Genomic DNA, 25439 nt, shown 5'->3' on the forward strand with positions numbered 1-25439 from the left:
TACTATTGCAAAATACTGTTTATTTTAGAAACACAGCTTACCTATGTGTTTGATTGATATATTTGTTGTCTGAATTGCAAAAGAGATGTTTTCTGATGTCAAGGCTAAATAAATGAATTGCTCAACTTCAGCCACATTTTTCTTCTGATACTCTTGAACATGGAAGGTGCAGTTGTATCTATAGATAATATAAAGAATTAGCATGAAGGCCACATAAAACTAGACAATAAATCTAATAGATGAGAATAAGCTAAAAACAGCAGATTGTCTTTTATTCACATACTGATTCTGTTTGATGATGGGAGTCTGGAAAACAAGAAAGCAGAGATTTTGCTTCATTTAGATGAAACAGATTGATAAAAATTTCCATCTGAAGATGTGATTTGTCTTGTTTCTTTACTGGAATGCACACTTACCAGTAAGCCAGTGTACTCTCCCATGCTCCTGTAAAATATGTATCAGTTAAAGAGGGAGCCAAATTTAAAATATTAAAACCTAGTATGCTAATTGTGCACAAAGACTGAAGGAAAACCCACCTGTCATAACCGCCTTTTATGACAAGATTCACCACACGCAAACTGTTATTGGTCTCAAGCTTTTGTTGCAGCTTTAAGAAAAAAGGGATAATGTAAATGTTTTTGCAAATATGATTTTTCTCAGTGATTATATTAATGTTCTTACCCATTCTTCAATGATGTCTGTAGGCTTTGACTGGATTCCTGTTATGACTAAGGTCAAATTAACTCGAAAAAACTGATCTGGCATGACTGCAAAAGGAGAAAAATGTAAGAGATTACATTATACGCTCTATGCTTATATTTTAAATATTTTTAAATACATCACAGTTTTAAGTTGACTACATTTCTTCAGTAAGAAAAAAAAAATCAGACTTGGGAAAATTGCTGTTTATTCTATATGTGTTACACCATATCGGTCAGGAGAAAGCGGGACGAAAACCCAGAAAACTAGATGTGACGTCCCCCTCCACTTAATGTGGAGGGATCCGTCAGTTATTGTGTTTTGTCCTGAGGCGGAGCAGAGTGGGCGGGACCAGGATTCGCCAGGACCAGCGCGTCATCGCTATAAAAGGGAGTCGGCTTTTCCACCCAGCAAGGCTCTACAGAGGTGGCTCTTCCCTTACCTGTCTGGCCACCCTGTTCTGGTTATGTTTTGTTTGTTTGACCTTTCTTTTCTTTTGCAGAACTTCTCCGGTTATCACTGATTTCAGAGATGCCATCGACCACCGAGGGGGATACCCGCTTGTCGCTGTTTGGCTTTGTTTATTTGTTTGGGTTGTTCAATAAAGAACATATTCTTTATTTGATGGCCGTGTTTCTCTGGCTTTTGTTACGGCTCACGAGTCAGGTCGTAACACTAGACTATGAGAAGCTTTTGGGAAAATTCCTACCATGTACAGTTGCAAAAGTAGTTCTACCAAATCATTACCTAGTACTAAGAACATAAAAACTTTAGATTTGGAAAATATAAGAAAACATTTTCTGCATTCACCAAATTCAAATTCAAAAATACTTCATTGATCCCAAAGGGAAATTAAATGTTGTTTTAATTGATATTAAAAAATTCAAAATCTAATCTAGTTATTGCAGATGGTGATGGTTGGAACGACCTCCTGTAGCGGTTTGTACTGCAGCTAATTTGAAGAAGCTTCTGACTAAAGACAAATGAAAGACTAAAGATCCTAATCATATTGAAATGTTTAATGTTAGCCACTAAGAAAATATCTGAGATCTATTTCTACACTCTATTTTTTCAACTGTAAATGTTTTTTTTTATGGAGAACTAACCAACTGTTACAGTGCGATCTACAGGTTTTCCTGTCGTTGAAAACTTGGCAGGCCTATTCGGTGTGGTCTCCGTTAAACCTTTTTCTGTAAACAAAATTAAACACAATTATTAAAAGTTAACAAACGTTCCTATTAAAGTTCAGGAAAAAATTTTTTTCATAACCTCACCTGAGGTTGTGAATTTTTGTGTCCATGGTGAGGTGGTTAATGAAGGCGTAATAGTTGGTGGTGGTCTTGTCACATGAGGGGAAATCACTAAAAGACAGAAAATGATTCATCAAAATAGATATCTGAAAAAGAAAAGTGATCCAAATCCTCTTGTAGCACAGTATGTAAGAATATTTTGAAAAAATATTGATTGGAGATTAAGCTGCATAAATTGCCTCATTTATGCAGCTTTTTAAAGTCTGGGAATTCACCCAGAAAACAACCCAACAAAGGAACATGAAAACAGAAGTCTAATGTATTGACCCTTTACAACTACGTCACTTAATCATTCAAGGCGCCATGATGGACGTTGGAAGTGAGGGACGGGAGTATTGAACAGAGCAAATGAAATTGTTTTCCAAAGTTGTTTTAGGCAGTTTATTCATGGCTTCTACTTGTTCGAGTCGAACTAATTTGTCTGTGAAGGTAACACACCTGGATTGGGTTCATAGACGGTGATATTAGCAAAAGTTGGAAATAGCTACCTCATGCCTCCTCCTCCTCCCTTCTGATGTGTGGTTCTAAATACCGACTTTGCCTGAATTCACACCACATGATTTATATCACTGTCATAAACATCGTTTCCCCGTAAACTGGAGTAGCCTTAAAAACCTACAAAAGACGAGATGCTAACCAGGTTTTTCCATACAGGTTAGGATATGACAGTGTGGCATTGTCTTCACGTTAATGATTAGACGCACTATGCGTTATTTAATATCTTTTTAATCACACTTACTTATAACTTATATGAACTTTAATCTTCTCACCTTGTAAAACGAGTTCGCTACAAATCCGCGGGATGACAGTCATTATGATTGACCGTTCCTACCCATCAGCCGCCATCTTTCATCATGAAAAGATATGCAATAAAATGACAATGTAGTGGCGATTGTTTGCTAAAACAAACATCCAATAAAAGTTCCATCAAGCCATTACTTAGGTACTGGGGTCAAGTTTCTGTACGAAGGCAAAAGAAGGTTCAATGTCCAAACTTGTTGATTGTTCTGGATGATTTATTTTCCTATTTCAGCAAACAATTTAAGAGTTCAAACTTTCCTTTGTTCTCATGCTACCTCTCTTGCTCTGGTAAAATGGTAAAACCATAGGCCCCAAACCCAAATGCCTGCTGGTTCTTAATCCTACACTTATAGAAAGTGGACTGACCCACATTTCTTCCTGTCTTACTTAAAAATAAATAAATAAGAAAAATGACAAAAACAAAAGATAAATAGAATCAGCAATTATTAACCTGCAAATAAATTCTGTAAATAATACATAAAAATATACATTTAAGAATTAACTAACAAAATTCAAATGGATAATGAACTAAAGAATAAATAGCTCCAACACACAAGTTTGGTTTCTATCCTTTTCTGTTTATGCAGCCGATCGCGCAGCACCCAATGACTATCTTTACAGTGAAATCAGCTAAATAAAAGCGATTTTAGGCTACCAGATGTCTGTTTTTAGACTGGCTTTAAAGGAGAAGTTGTTTTGTCGTCCAGTCATGGCGGCGGAGCGGGCAAATTTCTGAAGAGCGTGACGTCACGTGAAAAGGGTCAATATCCAGAGTTGGCATTTCAGCCACATTACAACATTACATCATGCTGATAAAACACCAGAACTGAACAAAGTGAAGCAGTTACTGCATGTGCTTAAATCAACATTCCCCTTAATATTAATAATCCTCCATGTGATGTGATTAGTGATCTGTAGCGTATTAGGAAGACATGGGCTCACCAGCAGGAAGTACGGCGATGCTGTCATGGACAGCTTCTATGGTGAGGAAGTTGAAAGAGAAGTTCGTACTCAGCAGGGCAGAAATGTCCAGTCTGAACTGTTTTGACGTTTGCAGCAGGATCCACGCTCACATACACCTCACAGCCGAAACTAAAGAGGGGAAATATGAGAGCATGTAAACAAATTATGCAAACTAGTTTGGATTATATATATATAAATACATACTTATACCAAGCAGCACTTTATTTTTATATTTTCTGCCAATCTCACCATTTCTTACAGACTCGGTTAGACTGTTTTGGCAAATCCTACAAAGCAGAAACAGTTGGAAATCTTTACTTAAAAGTGAGATATGTTTGCAATTTGTTTAAGAAAAAGATTATTTAGCTATTTATGTTTTCATTAACATGTATTATTTAAGGGCGTACCTCGTCTAGGTGCACTTCGCATGTTGGGCTGTAGAGAACACAGATGGGTCAAATTTAAGTCTGTCAGCTTTTTATTTGTTTGTTCCTTAGCACATTTTGTACGCATAATTTTAAAGAGGTTTTACTATTAAACATTTTTTTGGATTATGTATTTGGATTATGTATTTAGCTAAATCTAGACCATAGATTTATATGCCTACTACAAAATGAAACCATCATTAAACCTCCTGCAAATGTCAGGTAAACCAAACCATAAAAATCTATAAAACCCTATTCTGTGTACTTTTACTACAGTAGTTGTTCCATGACTGCAGTTTGAAAAGAGAAAATATGTTACCTTTGAGATGAAACGTAAATGTCTTGGACAGAAATGTTGTTGGGGAAAATGTTCACAAGCTGAAAAACAGAAAATTACAAGATACTCAACAAATATACTGTTTTAGTTCTGACCCATCACACTATTACATATCTGCCTTGCTTTTCAATGGCGTTCAAATATATTTGGCTTAATTAATATATTACAGATTTCTTAAATGTTTCAAATGTTTAAACAGCTTTATTATTAGACAACGATAACCAGAGTAAGAACAAGAAAAGGTTTTTGAAGTTTATTAATTTGTTAAGGCAAAAGCTATCCAAAACCTATGTGAAAACTAGTCAATCTCTTACCAAATCATGACTTTTTATTAACTACAATTTTTGAAAGCCTTTGTTTTGCTTAACTTAATCACTCTCAAACCTGCAGAATCTTAAGGAACTTAAGGAAACAAATTTTCTAATTTATCAATATGAAAAGGTTTACAAAAATAAGTCCTTGGGACTCTAGTGAACAATAATAAGAGTCATTATTAACAAATTGAGAAAACATGAATCATTGGTGTATTTTCCCAGGAGTGACTGGTCTGCCAAAATTACTCAAATAGTGCATAAATAACTAATCCAGGACATTACAGAAGAAACTAGATTCTAGATAAAACACTATCTAAAGAACTGCAGGCCTAAATTGACTCAAAGGAGAGACTTTGGTCATGTTTTTCACAGTAATTCATATAAAAATTATCTGAATAAATAGGATGTTGATAGATCATCCAAATTTCACCTCCAGATAGTTGGCCAATCATTTACTGGTCACTTTGCTACTGCATTTCCCCATTGAGGGACACTTTTGTTGTTTTTATTCTATTCTATTAGTTACATCAGTTTGACACCCTTCTTCCCACTATACATGCACTTTAAAAACAAAGCACAAGACTTGAAAATAGGTTGAAAATGTGCTCAATGTCTTTACATTTAGATTCCCATATCAACATGCGTGACAAGATAGGAAACAGTGTGACAGCAGATGTTTGTACCCAGTTTCTTGTGATTCCCTCCAGAGCCAGTGAGCAGTTTTCAGGACTTTTGAGGTTGGTTACTGTCACCCACATGTTGATTTTGTAATTAGACCAGCCTTAAAAATAGAAAGAAAAGGACCATGTTAGATCCATTAATAGGGTTGTGAACCTCGAAATTAGAGAAGTCAGAATATTTCTTCTTTGACTCCAAAGTCAGCGAAATAGAGTGATTTCAGAAAGTAGTTTTGCAGGCTTGTTAAAGTAATCATGCTTCTTAAACCTTTCTGCACTTTGTCACGTTACATCTACAAACTTCAAAGTATTTTCTCTGGCTGACTGCAAGTTATTTTTTACATTAAAAACCATTTTGAAACTATAACTTTTCCTTCATTTCACCATTCTAATCTAATTTGTGTTGGTTTATCACTTATAAGAGCAGCATTGTGTTTTCCAAGCACACAGTGTCACTTTATAGCACAATCAAGTAACTTTCCTAACTTGAGTTGTTAGAAAAATGCTATATATATATATCAAATATGACTTTACTTTGTAATTTAACACCTTGAAATTGGGCATCTGTCACTTTAAAAACTCCTGCTCTCTGAAACTCCACCTTAAGGAAGTTATCACAACATGGCTCCTCTGTTAACCCTTTAGCAACGTTTTACCAGCGTTTCACTGAAAAATAGCTTGTATAATGAGCTTAGCAGATGTGCAGTGCCACTAGGTGTTTGCTAATTTCTACTGGCTATTCTGAAGGAGCTGAATGGTTTCCATGGAGCTTAAAGGATTTCTCAAACATGCATCCAATAATTAAGACAAGACTCCAGGTATGTTTTTGACGGGGGAATAACATTATAACATGAAGTAAAGCTCAAAAATGTTTGATTTTACATAATACTGCCCCCTTATAGTCCCAGTTGATTACAGTTTAGCTTCTAGTGAAAAAATGAGAAACAGTGTTTCAGACAGACTTATATAAACAGTTATATCAGTAAAAATAAAATCCCATATTTACCACAGGTTAGGTTGTTGTCGGGGACAGGAGGACAGTCATTCTTCCACTGCCGCAGATCCCAGCTCACCACATCTCCGTCTGCACAACCCAGGCTGCTCACCTCCTCAGCGCTCCACTCCTTCCCCCACATCCTGAACAAACCTATCTCACCTAGCAAGTTGTTACCGCTCTCCGGCTTCAGTGCACCATTAGGGAGAACACTATGAGAAACCCCCAGAGTGAGAGTGCCATTTGGTGCCAGCTGTTGGTGTGCATCATCTGAATAAAAAAGTTTATTTTTTACAGTAGATCCATTTAAGTACACCGTCAGCTTCTGGTTTTTACCAGACCATGTGAGACAGATGGAATGCCATTTCCTTAATGAGAGGTCCTGATCTATTTGGTATTGTTTTCCAAAAAGCCAAATTTTTAAATGTGAATTGTTGCCTTCAAGTCCCAGCTCTTTCCGTTCTGTAGATCTATAAAGAAAGCCTGTCCATTGTGCTGAACTGATGCGTTTTAAACAAATGCAGACGCTCAAATCCGTCAGAGCTGGAACCCTCACTTCCGGGTGGAGCTGCCACAAACATGGAGGCCCATTAAACGCCAACTTCTTTCCCCACAGACTGGTGCTGGCAGAGTTGGCTGCTGAAAGGACGCACAGAAAAGACTAATGAAGACTCAAAAAAAATGTTTTTGAGCTCAGAATACATCTGTCGCTATAGAAAATTAACAAAACAATTGTACAAGAACTTACACATCTGTAAATACAGCAAACATTAATAAAATGTGTGATTTTTTTAAATGCATTTCTACTGGCATGAAAATAGTGCCAGATGTTGGTACTAACTCAGGTAAACAACACATAAAAACAAATGACAACAAATAAACCTGTACATTATGTGTCGTAAAGTAGAATAAGTATTTCATACTTTATAAAAACAAGCTGTAAAAACTCATAAGATGCAAAAAAATTCTAAAAGCAGTCATTTAAAAAAATATTTCTTACTATCAAGGTATCACACAAGACGTAGATCATGCTGGCTAAAAGCAATGAGCTCCTCAAAACCTCTGCAATGTACCAAGTGAGCACTCCTATCACTGCGACAATCATTTCACCATAAATCAACAATCATTAGATGTGCCACACAAAACGTTCTTGACCAGTTCAATCTGCCACATTTAGGAAAGACATTACTTAGCATAAAATTATTAGCATCAAATTCATATTTGTTAAATTAAAGATGTTATTTGACAACAGCGTTTGATCCAACAACATCACACGAACAGCCCCGGATTAAAATGACTTGAAAATTTGCCTTAATCCTCTTTATTTTATTATTTATTTATTCTCCTTGGCCTCAATTTAGTTTTCAGTATGGTTGATTATTCTGTGCTGATGCAGGATCTTGGAAATAATATGTCTAATTTGCACTCTCTCAATTGTTTTTCCTGCTATCCTGCTGGTAGGACCTTTTCTGTTTCTTTTTATAACTTTGAATTTGATCGTTATTCTTGCTCATGGTGTTCCACAAGCATCTATTTTTTCTCAATTCATTCATTTTTTTTCCATCTTCTTGATTTCGAGTGGACTTAATTTTTTATATTTGCTTGATTTGTTGTTTTGAAGTGTTTTTATTGTTATATTTCTGTTTGAAGCACCTTTAGCCTCAAGCTGTCAAATGAAATGTGCTTCATAAATAAAATTTACTTGAACTGATCAATAAGGAAGACATCAATCCCAAACAATACAATACAGTTAGGTTGTTCTTCTTAATATGAAATACCTTCAAGTTGTCATTTAAAACAAAGCCTGGTCTGCAGAGTAATAAATACATTTGAGGACAAATACTTTTTCTAAGCACTCACTTCCCATGTTTTAATTTATAAAAATATACATATATATGACTTCATACTTCAAAGGCGCTACTTTGGGCAATTTATTTAACCTTACCTGAATTTAGAGGACACAGTGACATCAATATAGGCAAACAGATGATCAGAAAAGTGAAGCTTCTCATTGACGTCATGACAGCAAGAATTGAAACAAAACTTCAGGACTTCTTCAGCACTCAGGTGTTCATCTGTTGTAGAAGAGAAAGAATATCTATCATGTTTTATTCATTTGCCTTCTCATCAAGAAAGAATAGCATGCTAAGAATTTAGCATAACTAAATTGAGTGAAACAAAATGAGACTTACCATTATGTACTCACTTTCTAAGGATCCTGTTTTATGTTATTAAGTGTTTTGTCAGAAAGTAAGCTCTCACTTCACTTATCAAGAATCTGTGTGCACCATGACAGCTGGCAAACGTTCCTTTATTACTCTATGAGCACATCTCCACACCCACTCCCTTTGGTTTCTGGAGTTACTCATTAGTCACAAGCAATAAAATTAACCAACAAGCATGCTATTGGTTAACAAAAAGCTTCATGAAACAAACAAAAGAAATTCATAGTTTTGATGTTGCATGGCGCCTTTGAATAAAAGTCAAAGCTGGAAATTTGCAATTTGGAAGACAACAATATATCTCTGCATCTCGTTGCACAATAAACCTATAAATATTTCAGCCGCTTCTGCAAATACATAACTTAAAGCAACAGAAAACATGGTTTGTCGTTTCATTTGTCATTAGTGACGGCCACATCATGTGGATGTTACTTTGTGCTCATGTGTGTGATGTGTTTAGGTTTTATCAAGTCATGAGTTCAGCTTAATATTCTCATGGTTTGAGTTTTATCTTCAAGTGATAACTGTCCAAACAAACCTAATTGGCTTTTCCGTGACACGTCCAATGGCTTTCAGCTGTGAAGAACTGAAGGCAGGGCAAGACCATTACAACACTGAAAAAATTTAACAATCAGTGTGTATTAACAGAATTTTTACACTCATGTTTTCTAACCAGAAAGGTACATTTTTAAGCAAATGGTAACAGTAATGTTTCCTTCTCCTTCTCCATTTTTTCTTGCTCTATACTCCCATCAAGTGGCCAAACCTTGGATTGCAACCTTTTGTATTGAAAGAGTTTATGAACTTTTCTGTCATCCACACCATGAGCCTAGACTTTACCAAGGTGTTGCTTGCACCAGAATCAAAGGTTTGACCCCAGAAATGCAGACACTCTGACACAAACACAGTCTCTTTGTTGCACTAAGAACCGCTAACAAGGACCTCATTCATCTATTTTTATCCCCTTCCCTTTTCGTCTCGGTGGTCCGGAGTAAAATAAGAGAGGGTTCCCCAGAGAGAAAATGGAGACGACCGGTTTGTGACGTGAAGTGCCCCATCTGGGGGACTTGTATTCATTGTTCTAAGGTTACCCTGCTTGGGAACTCCTCCTGCGTCACAGGTGATGTAGAGCGGTGGGATTTCCCAAAGATCTTTCCCACTGTTGAATTCCTCCCCTAAGAAACTTTGAGGTCAGGACGAACACAGAAGGTGTGGAGATACTGAGCAGACATCAAAAAATTCGTAAGTGTTTGAAGGTTTTAATCTGTTCAACTTTCTATCTCAGAATGTGTTGTTTCTGTTTTAGTTTAACGTGACATCATTTTTAAGGTTGTGTTTTCTCAAGTTGGAACATACACAATAAAGAAGAGGCATGTTTACTTTTCTGACTGGAGCTTCTTTCATATTGATGGTATGTCTGTCTTTTTATTACTTTCCTTTTTCACTGTCACTTAAATATGATAGCACAGTGCATAATTTTCCTAAATATTGTTATGCAAAGTGGTTAGGGATGTATGTATTCCAAGGAATAATAACTGAATAACAAAATGTGAATAGCATGCAACACATTTTGTAAAAAAATAAAATAAAATAACATTTAGAAAAAAATTAAAACTATTCTTTATTATCCTTCTACATGGGAAAGATGCATTTATTTGTGTTTGTGGCTGTAGTTGACAACCTGCAAGAAACTTTAGGAAGCAAATCTTTTGCAAAGCTCTATAAATGTCTTTAGTGATGGTGAAACAATAGAAAGGATTGATTTGGCTTGTAGTCTTGCGTACTTGTTTCTAAACTCCTATAATTAATCCCCCTCCTTTGTGTGCATAGGTGCAATCTGAGCCTAGATGTGATCAGACGGAGTACTTACACCATAATGGCACCTGTGTTGCATGCCCTGTTTGTAAACCCGGAGAACAGCTGTCAGGGGTAATGCAAAGCTATTTCACAGCATCATTTCCTCGTTTAAAACCCGCTGACACTAAATCTACACCATATATCACTTTCAGGATTGTGGCTTTGGTTATGGAGGGGATGGGGTGTGTATTCCTTGTGACGCGGGGACCTTCAGCACAGATACGGGTGTGGATCCCTGCAGGAGATGCACCCAGTGTAACCTGCTGAACCGCCTGGCGTTGACTGCCTGTTCACCCACCAGTGACACTGTGTGTGGGCACTGTCTTCCAGGGTTAGTTCCATTCACAGCGCCAGAGAAAACACCAGTCGCATTTCGTTACTAGTTTCAGCTGATATACGCTGTATGTGTTATTGTGTGCAGATATTATGAGCTGAAGAGCCTGACAGGGGAGGTGGAGCTGCTGTGTATTCCTTGTGACAGTCATGACAAAGTCCGCAATGAGTGTTTGCGCTTTACTTCTCGAGGCTCAAAAACACGTAAGACCCAAAGATAAACCAGTGACACAACACACAAAACTTTATGCAAAAGTTTTTGTATCTATTGGTGATTTTGTGAAACTGATATTTTGTTTGACAGAGGGTGCCATCATGTTACCAGTCAGAAAGTCAGAAGAATCAACAGCAAATGGTAATTCAATATTTTTATATATCCAGAGATTACTTACTTACACTTATTTAGCAACCCAGAACAGGGAACCTACCTTACCAACTACTTTTTAGACTCCTATTCTTCCAAACCAGAAAAGGAATTAGACCAGAGGATACTTACTTATACTTATCTACCAACCCTGAATATGAATATCTATTTTATTTACTTTGGATCAACATTATTAGCTTTTTCTTCTTTTGCTCTTTCCTTTGGTTTGTTATTTTGTTTGTATTTCCTTTTAATTCCTGTAAAGCACTTTGTTTTGCCTTGTTGCTGAAAATGTGCTATCTAAATAAAATTACATTTATCTTTATAAAGATCCAGAGAGAAATTTACATGCAAGCTTAATGGCCATGGCTTTCATCAAAATGTAAGGCTTTAATAATCATACAACAAACATAAATTAATTAAATGACTGAAAACAAGATTTTGGTGCACAAATTGGAATTTTTGTGAACTTTCTTTAATCCTGTTGGGATTTCAACGGGCTAGCTGCTGAAGTGAGATGCAGTTGAATAATTTGAAAGTACTCAACCAACATTTACATTTGGGTCTAAAAATAAAAAATTAACCGTCTTCAGAGATTGTTTTCAGCTCCGATGTTGACAGCATCTATATATGTTTGATGCAGGACAACTCGGGGTAAAATGTTGACTTGTTGTATGATTTGAACCTTTTTGAGACTCAGAAAATACGCTGCCAATATGAGTTGTAAATGGACCCGACAAGAAGCCTAGCGTGACTCCAAGCCCAGTAAATACTCATTCTGCCTGACAAAAATCCACATGGGGCCTGCAATCACATGTTGACTGAGTAGTCCTCCATTTTCCTTATTTCATTGTTTTTAAAATTCAACAATGTTGTTAATTGTATAACCTTATTGTTCAGTACAAAAAGAACAGTTCAAATCTATCCATAAATCTCCAAAATACCAGGATATTCATATCCCTGATGAATGCATGTAAATTTCCTCCTGAACTCTTAACATGATTTTAAATATTTTTGCATGTTTTCTTGTACTTCTTTCAGGAATAAAAGAGGAAAGTCTTTCTGTTGTCTTTATCGGCGCTGCAATAGCGTCCTTGTTTTTTCTTATTTCTCTGTTACTTTGGATTGTCCTCCTGACTGCGAAAAGATTCAGTAAGTTAGATTATTAGCATTTTATCCATATTTACTGTTTTATTGGACAAAAGTGAGATTCTAAACATGTTTCTTTGTTCAGAGCAGATTCCTGAGCGCCGTCTAAAGCCTGAAGGTTTACTGGCTGCAGCAGACCTTCAGTACGAATGTGCCTCCGGTCAACCAGAGAGAGCAACACAACAAGACCGTCCTTCAGAGCCCGTTTCACCCGAAGACACACCAAGGTATGTTTTCTGTGAAATCTGGAACAAAGAACAGCTTTATAAGCATTTATTTAATCTATGTCCTATTTTTTTAAACGATAAACTACCCAGAGGCCCAAACTCACTGAGCCATGAGAATGAGCTGCATCCCACTTCTATCGTGATTAATGTCACCACCAACATCAAGCCCTGCAGTCAGAAACAAGATAATATCATGCAGGAAGGACAAGAAGGCTTCACCACAGAGGAGGTACTTTGTTTTCTTTTCCTAACTTTCTGAGAATCTCACAGCAGCAACACTGAGACCTTTGCTGAGCGCTCGGTGTCTTAAGATTTGAGCATTTGTTCAAACTTCAGTTTTAAAGTTCATTTTAAAGAACTTTTCTTCATGTATTGAAGTGCATAGGAGGGCTGCAAATAACAATTATTTTAGTAATCGATTATTCTGCCAATTGGATAAAAAAAAACTTGGCACTATTTGTAGATTTTTCATTGAACCACTTAAGCTTATTTTAAACAATATTAGAAATACATTAAAAATGCAAATGAACAAATAAGTTATTTCATTTTTTAAATAAGAAATGCCTAAAATGCAACAACAAAGCAGTCTTTTAGTGAACACTTTATTATTTGTACCAAAAAATGCTACAAATGATCAAGTTTTGGGTAGACCATATTTACAGACAAAAGATTTTTTTTAACCCCATTTTTTTATTTTATGTATATCTATATTTTTATTTGAGTCTAAATGTAAAGTCTGTATTTTTTGTACACTTTTGGTTTAATTACTGCTATGACTGTAATGGTTTGTCATCAAAAGGGCATTTTCTGGTCTGTATATTCCAGTTAACAATAATTGATTAGTAGATTAGATGACAATTATTTCAAAAATTGTGAACTAAACTTATTTTTATAAAAGTTGTATACTGTGACATAAAGGGTAATTTATAGTGCCCTGGTTTTTAATTAAATCTGGTGGAAATTTTCCATATTGTCACCTTCCTAAAATAATTGCCAAAAGTTTTTTTTTCTCCCCCCAATTAATCTTTTAGCAAAAAAAAATACTATTTAGGAAGGTGATCATATTTTATGTGAATCTAAATAATTTGTTCTCAGTGCTTTTATGAGCAATAAGTCAGATAAGTATATGATAATCAATTAACTTATTCTAAATCATAGTATATCTGTTGAATTACTGTTAGCATCAGTGATCAAATATATTTATTAGTTAATAAATGAATGAGTAATCCTGCTTCATCTACTATATCAACATTAGGTGGAGCAAAAACTGCAAACAATATGGGAGATTGCTCAAGGTACGTGGTTTACCTTACGCTATAAAAAGATCTAAATATTCTCCAGTTGGGTGTTTTTTGAGCTCTTATTTTGCACGTTCTTGCTGTTGTCCTGAATCTGTTCAGGTCAGAGTATCGAGATGCTGGGCTATGACACCATCCAGGATTTGTCCCTGCTGCTCGACTCTCCCAGCCACATCTACGTTCTAAGGAAGCTGGGGTTGTCTTTGGGTGTGCCGCCTCACCTCACTGCTCATTTCCACAGCTTCCAGGACCTTTTCCAGTACCTCCGCACCTCCACCTACACGCAGCTTCCCCAACTGGCCCAGGCCGCTGCGCTCCTGCCTAATTTTGAAGTTGTTTCGAGGATACACAAAGCCCTGGTGAACAAGTGATTACTTACACCCTGAGGATGCGTTCCCATGACTTGAACTGTTGTGTGTTACTCATAACCTGCTTTACATGATGACACAGTCACCAGATCAGGCTGAATTTACTTACTGCAAGATGAGAAAGACGTTGTTTCTTCTGTGGAAAATAGATTTGGAGTGAAATGTGACACCACTGTAAGCTGATTATTCATAGCAGAGCTGACTTCACTAATTTATTTTGCGTAACCCGTGCTAAGCAGAAAATAATGCATGTGTTATGATGATAAACTAATCATTTCAGATAAAATAAATCAGATTTCATACTTTGTGTGTTTTCAAAATAAATTTATGCCATAGCCAAGTTAGTCCAGCTGCAGATCAAGGCAATGTTGCTTCGTGTGTGCAATGTGAAATGGGTGAGCAGCCCTCTGGCAAAAGCATGTGAGACAAAGCCGGACAGAGGATACAGTGTTCATGGTAAAAGAAAGGAACTTGAGCTCTGAGAACATTTTCTTATCCACTTACTGGGAGATGTTTGTGAATTGATCATCTCTGGGTCTAAGAGATTCTCCAACACATCAAATCTGGTAAGGTTTTAAGCTTTCCCATTCTTTTTTAAATTATATCAAACATACTTTATGGGCAATTCTAGTGAAATGTACTACATTTATTCTTTCTGTCTGAAATTATTAAAAAATATATATGTATTATAAATGATACAATAACCACGAAAAGAATTTATCTTAACAATAATATTTTGTGGCAATAAAAAAGACTATTAGTTTTATTTATTACAATAAAAAAAAAAACTTTTTGAAGCCTGTAACAAGTACCTCTGTGAACGCTAGAGGGCGCTTCCCTCTTAATTAGAAATAGCCACCGTTGGTTCTCGTCTTTCCTTCCTCTGTGCGGGATCGTTTATTAAACAGATGCAGTACAGCAGGCTTATTAGACGCTCACAGTTAATGACAAAACAGTGAAAAGAGCACGTTTTAAATAACAATAATTATTGTAATAATAATAATCAGATCAGATTGGTTTATTTATTATATGCAGATTAACACAAAGTCAACAATGGAATGAAATGCGTAGGAGAAGAACCATAGACTCGCTATAAAATGAAAAAGTACTAGTAGCACGTAATAGTAGTACATGATAATAAAAATGATAATAATACAAATACTATAATATTACAAAATAGAAAAATATAATAGTACCAAAAAATAATATACAATATAGTAATATTTTTCTGAAAATTAGTCATCACTTTAATTCCCAAGACCTTTTTCATAATTCACATTGTGATGATATATATGTATATTTTCAGCATTTATAAAAACGTAAAGTGAGCTAAAATGCTATGCTTTAAATTTTATCCAATCTTTTATTTTTAATCTTTTCTTATTTATTTAAATCAAAATTGCATATTATTTAGCATATTACATCCGTTTTGAAATAAACTTCGGTTTGTGGTCAGTGACTACTGTCCATGAAATAAATTCACATGGAACCACATTAGGAAAAGTTCGGCCCATGTTTTGTTTAATGGGTTTTCCGTAAATTGGTCAGAGTGAGGCCTCTCCTTCAACCATCTTTGATGTCCACGTCCCCGCGGTGTCCGAGTCCAACCGGCTGCGAAGTGTTGCGCGCCCCTGGTGTAGAAAAAAAAACAGACAAGGAAAACTTCATAGAAATGGCGGAGAGTGCTACGACGCTCAAAGGCTTGAGAGCCCAGATGGGTAAGCGAAAATAAAACATTAGCTTGTTGTCGTTAGACCCGTTCGTCGTGGTAATGAGTTTATGATGTTTCCGGACAGCCGCGGCCGTTTACCGGGCTGTTTGAGCGGCAAGCTTTCCTGGCTAGTAAACGTTAGCTCTCAGTTCGGTCACCTGCTTACAATGGACGCAGACGAATCTGCAACCTCTCTACGTAAAGCTAAACTTTGGTTTGACAAAAACACCCTTCTGGTTGAAGTTATTAACTTTATAAAAGCTAGACTAGCTGATGCCACTTTGTAAAAGTTCCTGTAATTAATGTTAGCCACCGATACAACTTGATGTTTGTAGTTTGAAGCCGGAAGACAAATAACGACTGGATTGCAGTATTAGCTAAATTTTTTTATAAATTATTTAGTTGTTGCGCTATTTATTTTTAGATAACAACGTGCCACGGATTTACTGACACATAAGAAATACAGACGAAGCTAGCTAACTGCTGGTAAATACCAAACTAGCTTTATCTATTTCTTCCTTTATAAATTCTGTCAATAGTAAATAATTGATCATTTCAGCTCATTTTTAAAGTTTTGACAAGCTGAGTGGTTCAGTGCCATGTCCTATTGCTACAAACAGGCACATGGTAAATCAGCAGTTTTGCAGCTTCCTGCTTCAGAGTACTTTATGCTGCATGATTCCCCCTCCTTCATGCTCCTATGTTGCTGGCCAGTTGTGTCTGTTTTGCTGGCATATGGCATAACCCCCTCCACTCTTAAGGGTGGATAACATCAACAATGGCTGACCTGAATTTCAGTAGAAAAGCTGGAGAGTCAGTCTCTGATTGGAGAGTTTAAATGTAGAGCTGGGTTTTTTTATTATTATTATTTTTAAAAGAGCTGCTCTACATTAATAATCAGTTCAAATCTGTTTTAATGAAGTTTGACCTGCTGATTCTGGGTTGTTTTCCCCTAATAACTAGCAGGTTATTTGATAGATGGTAGTTTATTTGACTTTTCCTGACAGGAACTGATATCGGTTCTGGCTTTGAGGTGTTTATTTATTTATTAAAAATGTGTGCTTGCAATTTGGGAATAGTTTGGTTGACACTTTATTTAAAGCCAAGAAATGCATCAGTGCATGGTTGGTGGAACAGCAAAATTGTTCCTGATGATTGTAGTTTTGATGAACAGGAGCTTTAGAGCCGACTAACAGTCCATTTTATTTTTCTTTTGTTCTTTTTCCCCCTAAAGACAAAAGTGCATCCCAGTACATGGTGTTGGTTGATGCATTCGGGGTCCAAAATTGTCTGGATTTCATAGATTTGGTGCATGTTATAAATGCAACAAAAGGTTAATATTTTCCAGTGTTGGGCCTCAGATCACTAATCGGAGCCAAAGAAGAAGAAAATAGTTGATTATAGTCTTTGTCTGATCAATTGGTGTGTTGCTATTTATTTGAGATCATGCTTTTCTTTGAGCTCTGATCTACTGATGATGGACTTTTGAGTTTTCTCTGGTCTGTAGGGATGCACCGAAATGAAAATTTGGGGTGATATATGATTTTAATATTGCTGTTGTGGCCGATAACCAATATTTACTAATATCATATATATTTCACAAACTTTTAGACACCTCATAAAATACAACCACACGTTGCTTCAGTTAAACGTCCCATAATCTTTTGCTGCATCACCATCTTTGTCACGTAATGAACAAACACTACTTGTCCAACCTCCTCCACTTCCCCTCCAGAAACAAACAGCATCAAGATGTTCACTAATATCGGCCGATACTGACGTTAGTGTCATTACATCCTGCATCTCCAATCCGATTTCTCGGCCAGCCGATTTAACTAATTTAGGGAGCTCCTTGATTGGCAGATAGTTGCATGTGAAGCCGATCTTATCTACCTCAACAAAGCTCTAAAAATCAGCCACTGTCCTCTTCTGCTCTGCTGTGAGGAAGGCTTGACTGACAGACCGGACCACCAGGTCATATCTTACGTTTGCATTTCAGACAAAAAAAATGGTATAAATCGGAATCGGCAGGTCAGGCTTTTTAAAGGCCGTAATCGGCGATTGGCCAGAAAACTATAATGGATACACTCCAAATCTATAATAAAATGTGTTTAAGATTGTTTGAAAAAGGTTATAAATTGTAGAGTAACATAAAACAAAGATAATCCCAATGATTGCATCAAATCATACTTACCTAATCTTTTTATTTATTTTATAAACCTCAAAAAATGCACCAAAGCATGTGCTGTTTGATGCATTTATTGCCTGAAAATGGTGAGAGTTCAAATTTTTTATGTATTTAATCACTAATAATTAAAAGAATCAGGTTTTTCAATACATGAATTGCCACTTAAGAAAGAGTTGTCCAGTTCAGTCCCTGACTGTCTGACTGTTGCATCTCTGTTTCTCTTTATTTATTTTTTCCTAATGTGACTGTGTCATTGAGCTTACTTTGGGTTCGGTCTCATGGTCAGAAACCTGCTTTGTTAAGCAAAAGAATCCCTGCATTTTTTTGGATGCAGATTCATGTGGGTAGACTGAAACAGGAGTCTCTATCAGTGCTTTTCATCGCTGCTTTACTGAGCTCTCGGATGTTTACTGCGTTTGCATCTGTGGGCATGAATGCTCGGCTTGTTATGGCTGCAGCAGCAGTCGGGCTCGTGTGTTTGAGCGATTTTTAGGGTATGAGGGAGTTCTCTGCATACCCAATTTGGGTGTAGTAACGTTTTTTTTACTCCCGGCTATAAGTGGGCTGCATTTAGAGCTGATCTTCCTGTTTCCCCCTTCACTTTTCCAGACAGTATTTTCTATCTGGAATTTGCGTCCACCCAGTTCTGTGGTTTTATGAAAATGTCCACGGAGTTTAGAGTTACGCGTCGGAATTCTAGCTTTGCGAGGAATTAAAAACGAATCGTTTGATTGACCTTGAGTCAGACTAGAGGACTGACAGTGATAAAATAATGTAAGGAATTCGACTCGTGGGCATTGTGTCTTCCACAAGAATGTGAGGAAGGAGATGGTTTACCCTGCAGTTTGAAGGAAATCACACAGCTGCATGTGAAAATGCAAGCTTATACAGACAATAAATGAATAGCCCAAAAGCAGAAAATCTCAGTTTCTACTTTTAGTTGTATTTTTTAATTGATGTTTGAGTAATTTTTTTATTTTCTTATGGTTTTGGATTGTAATTTAAGTTTATAGGCTAGGTTAGGTCAGTGCATCCATCTATATGAACACACACAAGAATTTGAATTGCAAACTAAGTCAGTTAGTTTATATATCATCACTAAAGTAATATAAGCTTATGTGGCAATGATGATTTTATATTTACTTTGTCCTTAAATATCTCTTTAACTGTCTGGGACTGCTATTTCTCTTTAATTTGTTTAGTTTTTATGTAACAAACCTGGATGCACAGACCATTAATATGTGACTCACTTAAGTTTAACTAATTTAATATCCTGATAAATCCCCCATGCTGTATACACCTAAACATTGTTTTATTATTTTGTCCTTTTATGAATATTTATGACAAGAGTTTATGGACTTTGCTGCTGAACCACTGGACAATATTTCACCTTACCTAAAGAAATATTTACCTAAAGATATTATTTATGTAAAAAAATTAATCCTCCATTATTTGTTCCACATTGGAAAAATTTCAGTGGATGAGAAATAAATCGACAGAAACACAAAGTAAAAACATTTAATTCAATTTCAATACAAGTTTAAAAAAGAAAATTTTAGGAGCTACCAAAAATAAAACTGAAAAAACTATGCATTAATAAATAGTAAAAATAGGTCCTAAATGGAAAGGTGCATTTAATTTAATTGCACTGCACAGATTGAGTGTTTTTTTTATATTTGTTAATAAAACAGGATATATGAAGGAAAATGGAGATCTGTGCAAAGAACAGCAGGAATGTAAACAGATAATCTGTTTGCTGGGAACAGTGCTGGTTGTACAGTTCCAACAGCTGCTGGTAGCAAAGGTCTGCAGTTTTGCTCCTTTGTGCATTTAGGAGATATATCTTGGACATAAATCTCAGACAGATGGAAAAGTTGGAGTACGCAGCCATATTATAGCAAGTCCTGATAAGTCATTTACCGGTAGTTTAGTTTTTCTGCAGGGTTTACAAATAAAGTAATTTCAGGTTGATAACATTTATGCTGGCTCCTTTGAAAAACATAAAATGGATTCTGCTTTTTTACAAAGAAATACATGGAAAGAAAAGTAAGAAATTGTGTTGATTAAGCATTATTAGGATATACAGTACAGACCAAAAGTTTGGACACACCTTCTAATTCAATGGGTTTTCTTTATTTTCATGACTATTTATAAGGCAAGAAATCCCACTTATTAACCTGACAGGGCACACCTATGAAGTGAAAACCATGTCAGGTGACGACCTCTTGAAGCTCATCAAGAAAATGCAGAGTGTGTGCAAAGCAGTAATCACAGCAAAAGGTTGCTACTTTGAAGAAACTAGAATATAAGGGGTATTTTCAGTTGTTTTACACTTTTTTGTTTAGTGCATATTTCCACATGTGTTATTCATAGTTTTGATGCCTTCAGTGTGAATCTACAATGTCAATAGTCATGAAAACAAAGGAAACTCATTGAATTAAAAGGTGTGTCCAAACTTTTGGTCTGTACTGTATAAATAAAAATGATAAATGCATCTGTAAGAAAAAGAGGTGTACCCGGAGGAGAGAACTCTATCAAACTGTGATGTGTCATCACTTCCTTCTTACTGCAAATAGCCGAGGCTTACAGTTGCATAAACAGGCCTTGGTAATCCTATAGTAGATTTAATGTGTGTGTGTGTTTCTGTGTGTGTGAATTAGCTTTTATCTGCAGCGTAATCTGACCTGAGATCCTGAAGGTGACAACATTAGATGACTGGTTGTTTGAGATTTTATTTCTGATGCTGCAGAAGAATACTTTAGTTATTTTAGATATAATTGAGGATATATGTTAACTCCACTCCCATTCTGTTAAAATAAAAAAATCAGGTTGCCATCCTGACCTGGGTAGAAACCTGACTCCTCTCCTCCCCTCCTCTCTCTGTGGGTCACCTGACCTTGAGATGGCTGTGTGCATGCAAATTACCCCAAAACCTGAAAAGGATGTAAAATATTCAACTTAGCAACTCATCATCACGCTCAGAGCAAACCCAGGAAACGGTGAAATAAAATACTTAAAGATGTTCCTCATTTGCTGTTTGGTCCTAAATAATTGATGATGATCAATATTTTAGGTACATTTTCAATGCTGGCCCATGGTTTCAAAATACCACAGCATTCTGGGCCAGATTGTGATTCGTTCATCAGCTGTTCTTGTTGGCTCCATTTCTTGGTGCTGTTTAACTTTAAAGGCCAATTTTAAGAAGTTTTGTTTGAATGGAATAATGTGAAACTATTGTTGTGGAGACCCATGTTAATTTGCTTCAAAGAGAAATAAAAAAGGATGTAATTCAAAGGGTTTTTAAGAAAGGCAGTGAAATATGGCTGGAAAACATATCACCATGTAAGCATTTTATATCAGCTTGTATCAATAATTATTGATTAGTTTTTTGTTTTACACATCCAAAATACTGCGAAACTAATGATGTCAACTTTCTTCTTTTAGCCACAGTTTCCTCTTAAGATGTTGTTTTCATTTTTTTCATTTTTACTTTTTAAGCAGTTATGGGGCAAAACCTCAAACTTCTCAGGTGTACTGTGAGTATTCTGTGAGCCGTGCACAGTTTAGATTTTATACTCAAGCATATTTCTACATTTCTAATGACAAATTCCATAATTTTCCATTATCCAAACAAATACTAGCCAGTTTGATGAACTAGTTGGGCTCCTAGCTCTGTTGAAAACAAAATATCTGCTCATTTGTTACAAGAATATATACAACTAGAAAATATGATTTGCTGTTTAGGGCAAATAAAATGTTTGAAAAGTAAATGTCTATAGTTTTGAGATACAATAAATAACATTAAATTTAAGAACAAACTGCTTTAAAAGGTGGATTTCTTCTAATCCAAGCTGGAACAGTAAAATACAGGTAAAAGCCAGTAAATTAGAATATTTTGAAAAACTTGATTTATTTCAGTAATTGCATTCAAAAGGTGTAACTTGTACATTATATTTATTCATTGCACACAGACTGATGCATTCAAATGTTTATTTCATTTAATTTTGATGATTTGAAGTGGCAACAAATGAAAATCCAAAATTCCGTGTGTCACAAAATTAGAATATTGTGTAAGGGTTAAATGTTGAAGACACCTGGTGCCACAAACTAATCAGCTGATTAACTCAAAACACCTGCAAAGGGCTTTAAATGGTCTCTCAGTCCAGTTCTGAAGCCTACACAAACATGGGGAAGACTTCAGATTTGACAGCTGTCCAAAAGGCGACCATCGACACATTGCACAAGGAGGGAAAGACACAAAAGGTTATTGCTGAAGAGGCTGGCTGTTCTCAGAGCTCTGTGTCCAAACACATTAATAGAGAGGCAAAGGGAAGGAAAAACTGTGGTCAGAAAAAGTGTACAAGCGATAGGGATCACCGCGCCCTAGTCAAGATTGTGAAAAAAAACCCATTCAAAAATGTGGGGGAGATTCACAAGGAGTGGACAGCTGCTGGAGTCAGTGCTTCAAGATCCACCACCAAGAGACGCTTGAAAGACATGGGTTTCAACTGCCGCATATCTCGTGTCAAGCCACTGTTGACCAAGAAACAGCGTGAAAAGCGTCTCACCTGGGCTAAGGAAGTCATGTTTTCTGACGAAAGCAAATTTTGCATTTCCTTTGGAAATCGAGGTCCCAGAGTCTGGAGGAAGACAGGAGAGGCACAGGATCCACGTTGCCTGAAGTCTAATGTAAAGTTTCCACCATCAGTGATGGTTTGGGGTGCCATGTCATCTGCTGGTGTCGGTCCACTCTGTTTCCTGAGATCCAGGGTTAACGCAGCCGTCTACCAGCAGGTTTTAGAGCACTTCATGCTTCCTGCTGCTGACCTGCTCTATGGAGATGGAGATTTCAGGTTCCAACAGGACTTGGCGCCTGCACACAGCGCAAAATCTACCCATGCCTGGTTTACGGACCATGGTATTTCTGTTCTAAATTGGCCAGCCAACTCCCCTGACCTTAGCCCCATAGAAAATCTGTGGGGTATTGTGAAAAGGAAGATGCAGAATGCCAGACCCAAAAACGCAGAAGAGTTGAAGGCCACTATCAGAGCAACCTGGGCTCTCATAACACCTGAGCAGTGCCAGAAACTCATCGACTCCATGCCACGCCGCATTAATGCAGTAATTGAGGCAAAAGGAGCTCCAACCAAGTATTGAGTATTGTACATGCTCATATTTTTCATTTTCATACTTTTCAGTTGGCCAACATTTCTAAAAAATCCCTTTTTTGTATTAGCCTTAAGTAATATTCTAATTTTGTGACACACGGAATTTTGGATTTTCATTTGTTGCCACTTCAAATCATCAAAATCAAATGAAATAAACATTTGAATGCATCAGTCTGTGTGCAATGAATAAATATAATGTACAAGTTACACCTTTTGAATGCAATTACTGAAATAAATCAAGTTTTTCAAAATATTCTAATTTACTGGCTTTTACCTGTAGTTATTTCCTTCAAATATAACAGCTCACTATTTGAGATACTTTAAACCCTACTGAGCAAAAAAGGAATTGGATTGTTGTTAAGCTTCCTCTGTTGACAGTGGCTTTTAAATGCTAAATATATGGTCTATCATGCAGGAAAAATATACATATATATATTTTTAAACGTCGCCTGCAGGTATTTTGGTCTGCATATTCTTCCTGTGACGACGCATAGTTGAACAAAAGTGTGTCCACTTCAAGTTCTAAATACCACAAGGTCCACTCTTATATTTAGCAGTTCTGATACTTCCTGAGCAACAAGCAATTTAGCTGCAACTTGCTGCAGGGCACAATATGGAGCACAGCTGAAAAAAAACAAAAACCAAACCAGCTCATCTAACTTTTGAATTTTTCATACATGGATTCACTCAGTTTTTGACTGAGTCTATTAAAATATTACTGTTGATGCTGTTGCAGTTGGTTCAGACTATTGTAATACAAACTGGCTTGTTTCCTGTTTTGTATGTTTTCTGTTTTTTTATGTCCAAGCTGCAGAGTTGAGCAGCTGGGTCATCATTTGCCCCCTGGTGGTCTTTATTTCCTGCTTTATGAAGCCCTGTGGCTCAGTGCAGATCTGACTTTAATCAATCAGTGTCCGGTCTGCTCCTGATGCTTTTCCACCATCTTTTATGACCCAAATTTGCTAAAAATGCAAACATTAATAGACAGAACCTTTACAATTCCTTAGGCAGACTGAGCTGAGATGAATTACATTATTCAGTTTTAAACGATGGTCAGATCAGAAGCATAAACTAAATTTGAATCATAGGGCCAAAATCATTTTGCTCAGCAGAGAGAATATTCTGCCTAGTTACTGCCATTGGTCGACATGGAAACCAGCCTCCAGAGAGGTGAGCTTCCAGAAAGTGCTTGAGATGTTTTAAAGAGTTAGCAGTTTGTCTTATCATCAGTAGATATATGTTAATGTGTGCAGATCTCCATAGTGATGGCGTGCTAAGAGGGAGCTCCTCTCATTGACTCTCTTCATTTCTATGAGCACACCTGGCTCTCCAGTTCGGTTAGGAAACGCTCTCCTCCGTCTCCTTAAAGCTTTTTTTATTCAAGAATGAAAGATGTGTCTCTGGAGAGCTGTGTGCATCTTATTCTAAGATGTTTGTCATATTTGCAACCATCCTACATGTTGATATTGTTGATACTTGGGATTTAAATCAAATCATGAAAAGATTAATGTTCGTCTTATGAAGTTCTACGTATTTACATATGCTGTTGTTATGCTTAAATAGTCTGCACTGTCAAAGTTAACAGCTGCTACCTAAAGTCCTTCCTTCCTGTCAGCTTTTACTTCCCTCTATGAGGCAGTTTACTGAACTCGAAAGTTTGAAAGTCTGACCAAGCGTACCTGTAGCTTTATGCAAATGCAAATATATCCCATTAATTGTAGAGTTATTTGTGTTTTTTCTGTTTTAGTGTAATTAGGGCAACTTGAGTATCAATAAAATGTTGATTTTGCATGCATGCAGTGCAGCCCAAATTTGTAATCAGATACCGACTGTTGGTTCACTCACAACTGGAACAGAAGAGGAAGACTATGTCTGTAAAAGAGACTTGAACCCAGAGGTGTCGATTACATTTTCATCCATCCATCCATACATAAAAAATTTTGAATATTATGAAAAATTTCTGTTTTTGCCACTCATTTCCGAAAGTGAAACTCTTACATTATTTAGATTTCTGTCTTTATTTCTCCAAATTTC

General features: G+C 36.4%; 3 protein-coding genes across 24 annotated transcripts in view; 2 read left to right on the top strand and 1 right to left on the bottom strand.

Annotated features, from left to right (window-relative positions):
• Positions 1-1973: 1973 nt before the first annotated feature.
• Positions 1974-8848, bottom strand: LOC116713900 (adhesion G-protein coupled receptor G4-like). 2 transcript variants are annotated; one of them, XM_032554170.1, is made up of 9 exons: positions 8713-8848; positions 8466-8598; positions 6533-7156; positions 5533-5630; positions 4518-4576; positions 4181-4208; positions 4023-4060; positions 3753-3902; positions 1974-2060 (listed from the first exon to the last, which is right to left on the bottom strand). In XM_032554170.1, the coding sequence occupies exons 2-8, from the start codon at positions 8539-8541 to the stop codon at positions 3776-3778; spliced, it is 1050 nt and encodes a 349-aa protein (XP_032410061.1). In that variant the 5' UTR covers positions 8542-8598; positions 8713-8848; the 3' UTR covers positions 1974-2060; positions 3753-3775. The 2 variants fall into 2 exon arrangements, with proteins under 2 accessions (XP_032410061.1, XP_032410060.1); XM_032554169.1 differs by having other exon boundaries at positions 6533-7159.
• Positions 8849-9778: 930 nt separating this feature from the next.
• LOC116714866 (tumor necrosis factor receptor superfamily member 27-like) lies at positions 9779-14643 on the top strand. 2 transcript variants are annotated; one of them, XM_032555643.1, is made up of 11 exons: positions 9779-9984; positions 10072-10153; positions 10573-10671; positions 10752-10930; positions 11021-11136; positions 11237-11287; positions 12338-12448; positions 12531-12672; positions 12763-12901; positions 13928-13967; positions 14073-14643. In XM_032555643.1, exons 2-11 carry the CDS (start codon positions 10115-10117, stop codon positions 14339-14341), a joined length of 1185 nt encoding a protein of 394 aa, XP_032411534.1. In that variant the 5' UTR covers positions 9779-9984; positions 10072-10114; the 3' UTR covers positions 14342-14643. The 2 variants fall into 2 exon arrangements, with proteins under 2 accessions (XP_032411534.1, XP_032411535.1); XM_032555644.1 differs by having other exon boundaries at positions 10088-10153.
• A 147-nt stretch (positions 14644-14790) lies between these two features.
• The window catches only part of map7d3 (MAP7 domain containing 3), a 38402-nt gene continuing 27753 nt past the window's right edge, over positions 14791-25439 (top strand). For 18 of the 20 annotated variants that reach the window (XM_032555624.1, XM_032555626.1, XM_032555627.1 and 15 more), the window contains exon 1: positions 15926-16056. In XM_032555624.1, coding sequence (XP_032411515.1) covers positions 16011-16056 — 46 coding nt within the window. In that variant the 5' untranslated portion in view covers positions 15926-16010. Of the gene's footprint in view, positions 14905-15899; positions 16057-25439 lie in introns of those variants that run through there. The other 2 variants (XM_032555641.1, XM_032555622.1) reach the window with 2 other exon arrangements.

Source organism: Xiphophorus hellerii, chromosome 23 (assembly GCF_003331165.1).
Source record: "Xiphophorus hellerii strain 12219 chromosome 23, Xiphophorus_hellerii-4.1, whole genome shotgun sequence".
Lineage (NCBI taxonomy): Eukaryota > Metazoa > Chordata > Actinopteri > Cyprinodontiformes > Poeciliidae > Xiphophorus > Xiphophorus hellerii.

What these genes read in the sequence shown, in the direction of transcription:
- LOC116714866 (XM_032555643.1), top strand. Translation starts at nt 10,115, where the DNA reads ATGTTTACTTTTCTGACTGGAGCTTCTTTCATATTGATG. An exon ending in AAGGCTTCACCACAGAGGAG is followed by an intron (nt 12,902 to 13,927) that starts GTACTTTGTTTT and finishes TATCAACATTAG; the next exon opens with GTGGAGCAAAAACTGCAAAC. An exon ending in AATATGGGAGATTGCTCAAG is followed by an intron (nt 13,968 to 14,072) that starts GTACGTGGTTTA and finishes GAATCTGTTCAG; the next exon opens with GTCAGAGTATCGAGATGCTG.
- LOC116713900 (XM_032554169.1), bottom strand. Translation starts at nt 8,541, where the DNA reads ATGACGTCAATGAGAAGCTTCACTTTTCTGATCATCTGTTTGCCTATA. An exon ending in ATTTACGTTTCATCTCAAAG is followed by an intron (nt 4,209 to 4,517) that starts GTAACATATTTT and finishes TGTTCTCTACAG; the next exon opens with CCCAACATGCGAAGTGCACC. An exon ending in AACCGAGTCTGTAAGAAATG is followed by an intron (nt 3,903 to 4,022) that starts GTGAGATTGGCA and finishes TCCCCTCTTTAG; the next exon opens with TTTCGGCTGTGAGGTGTATG.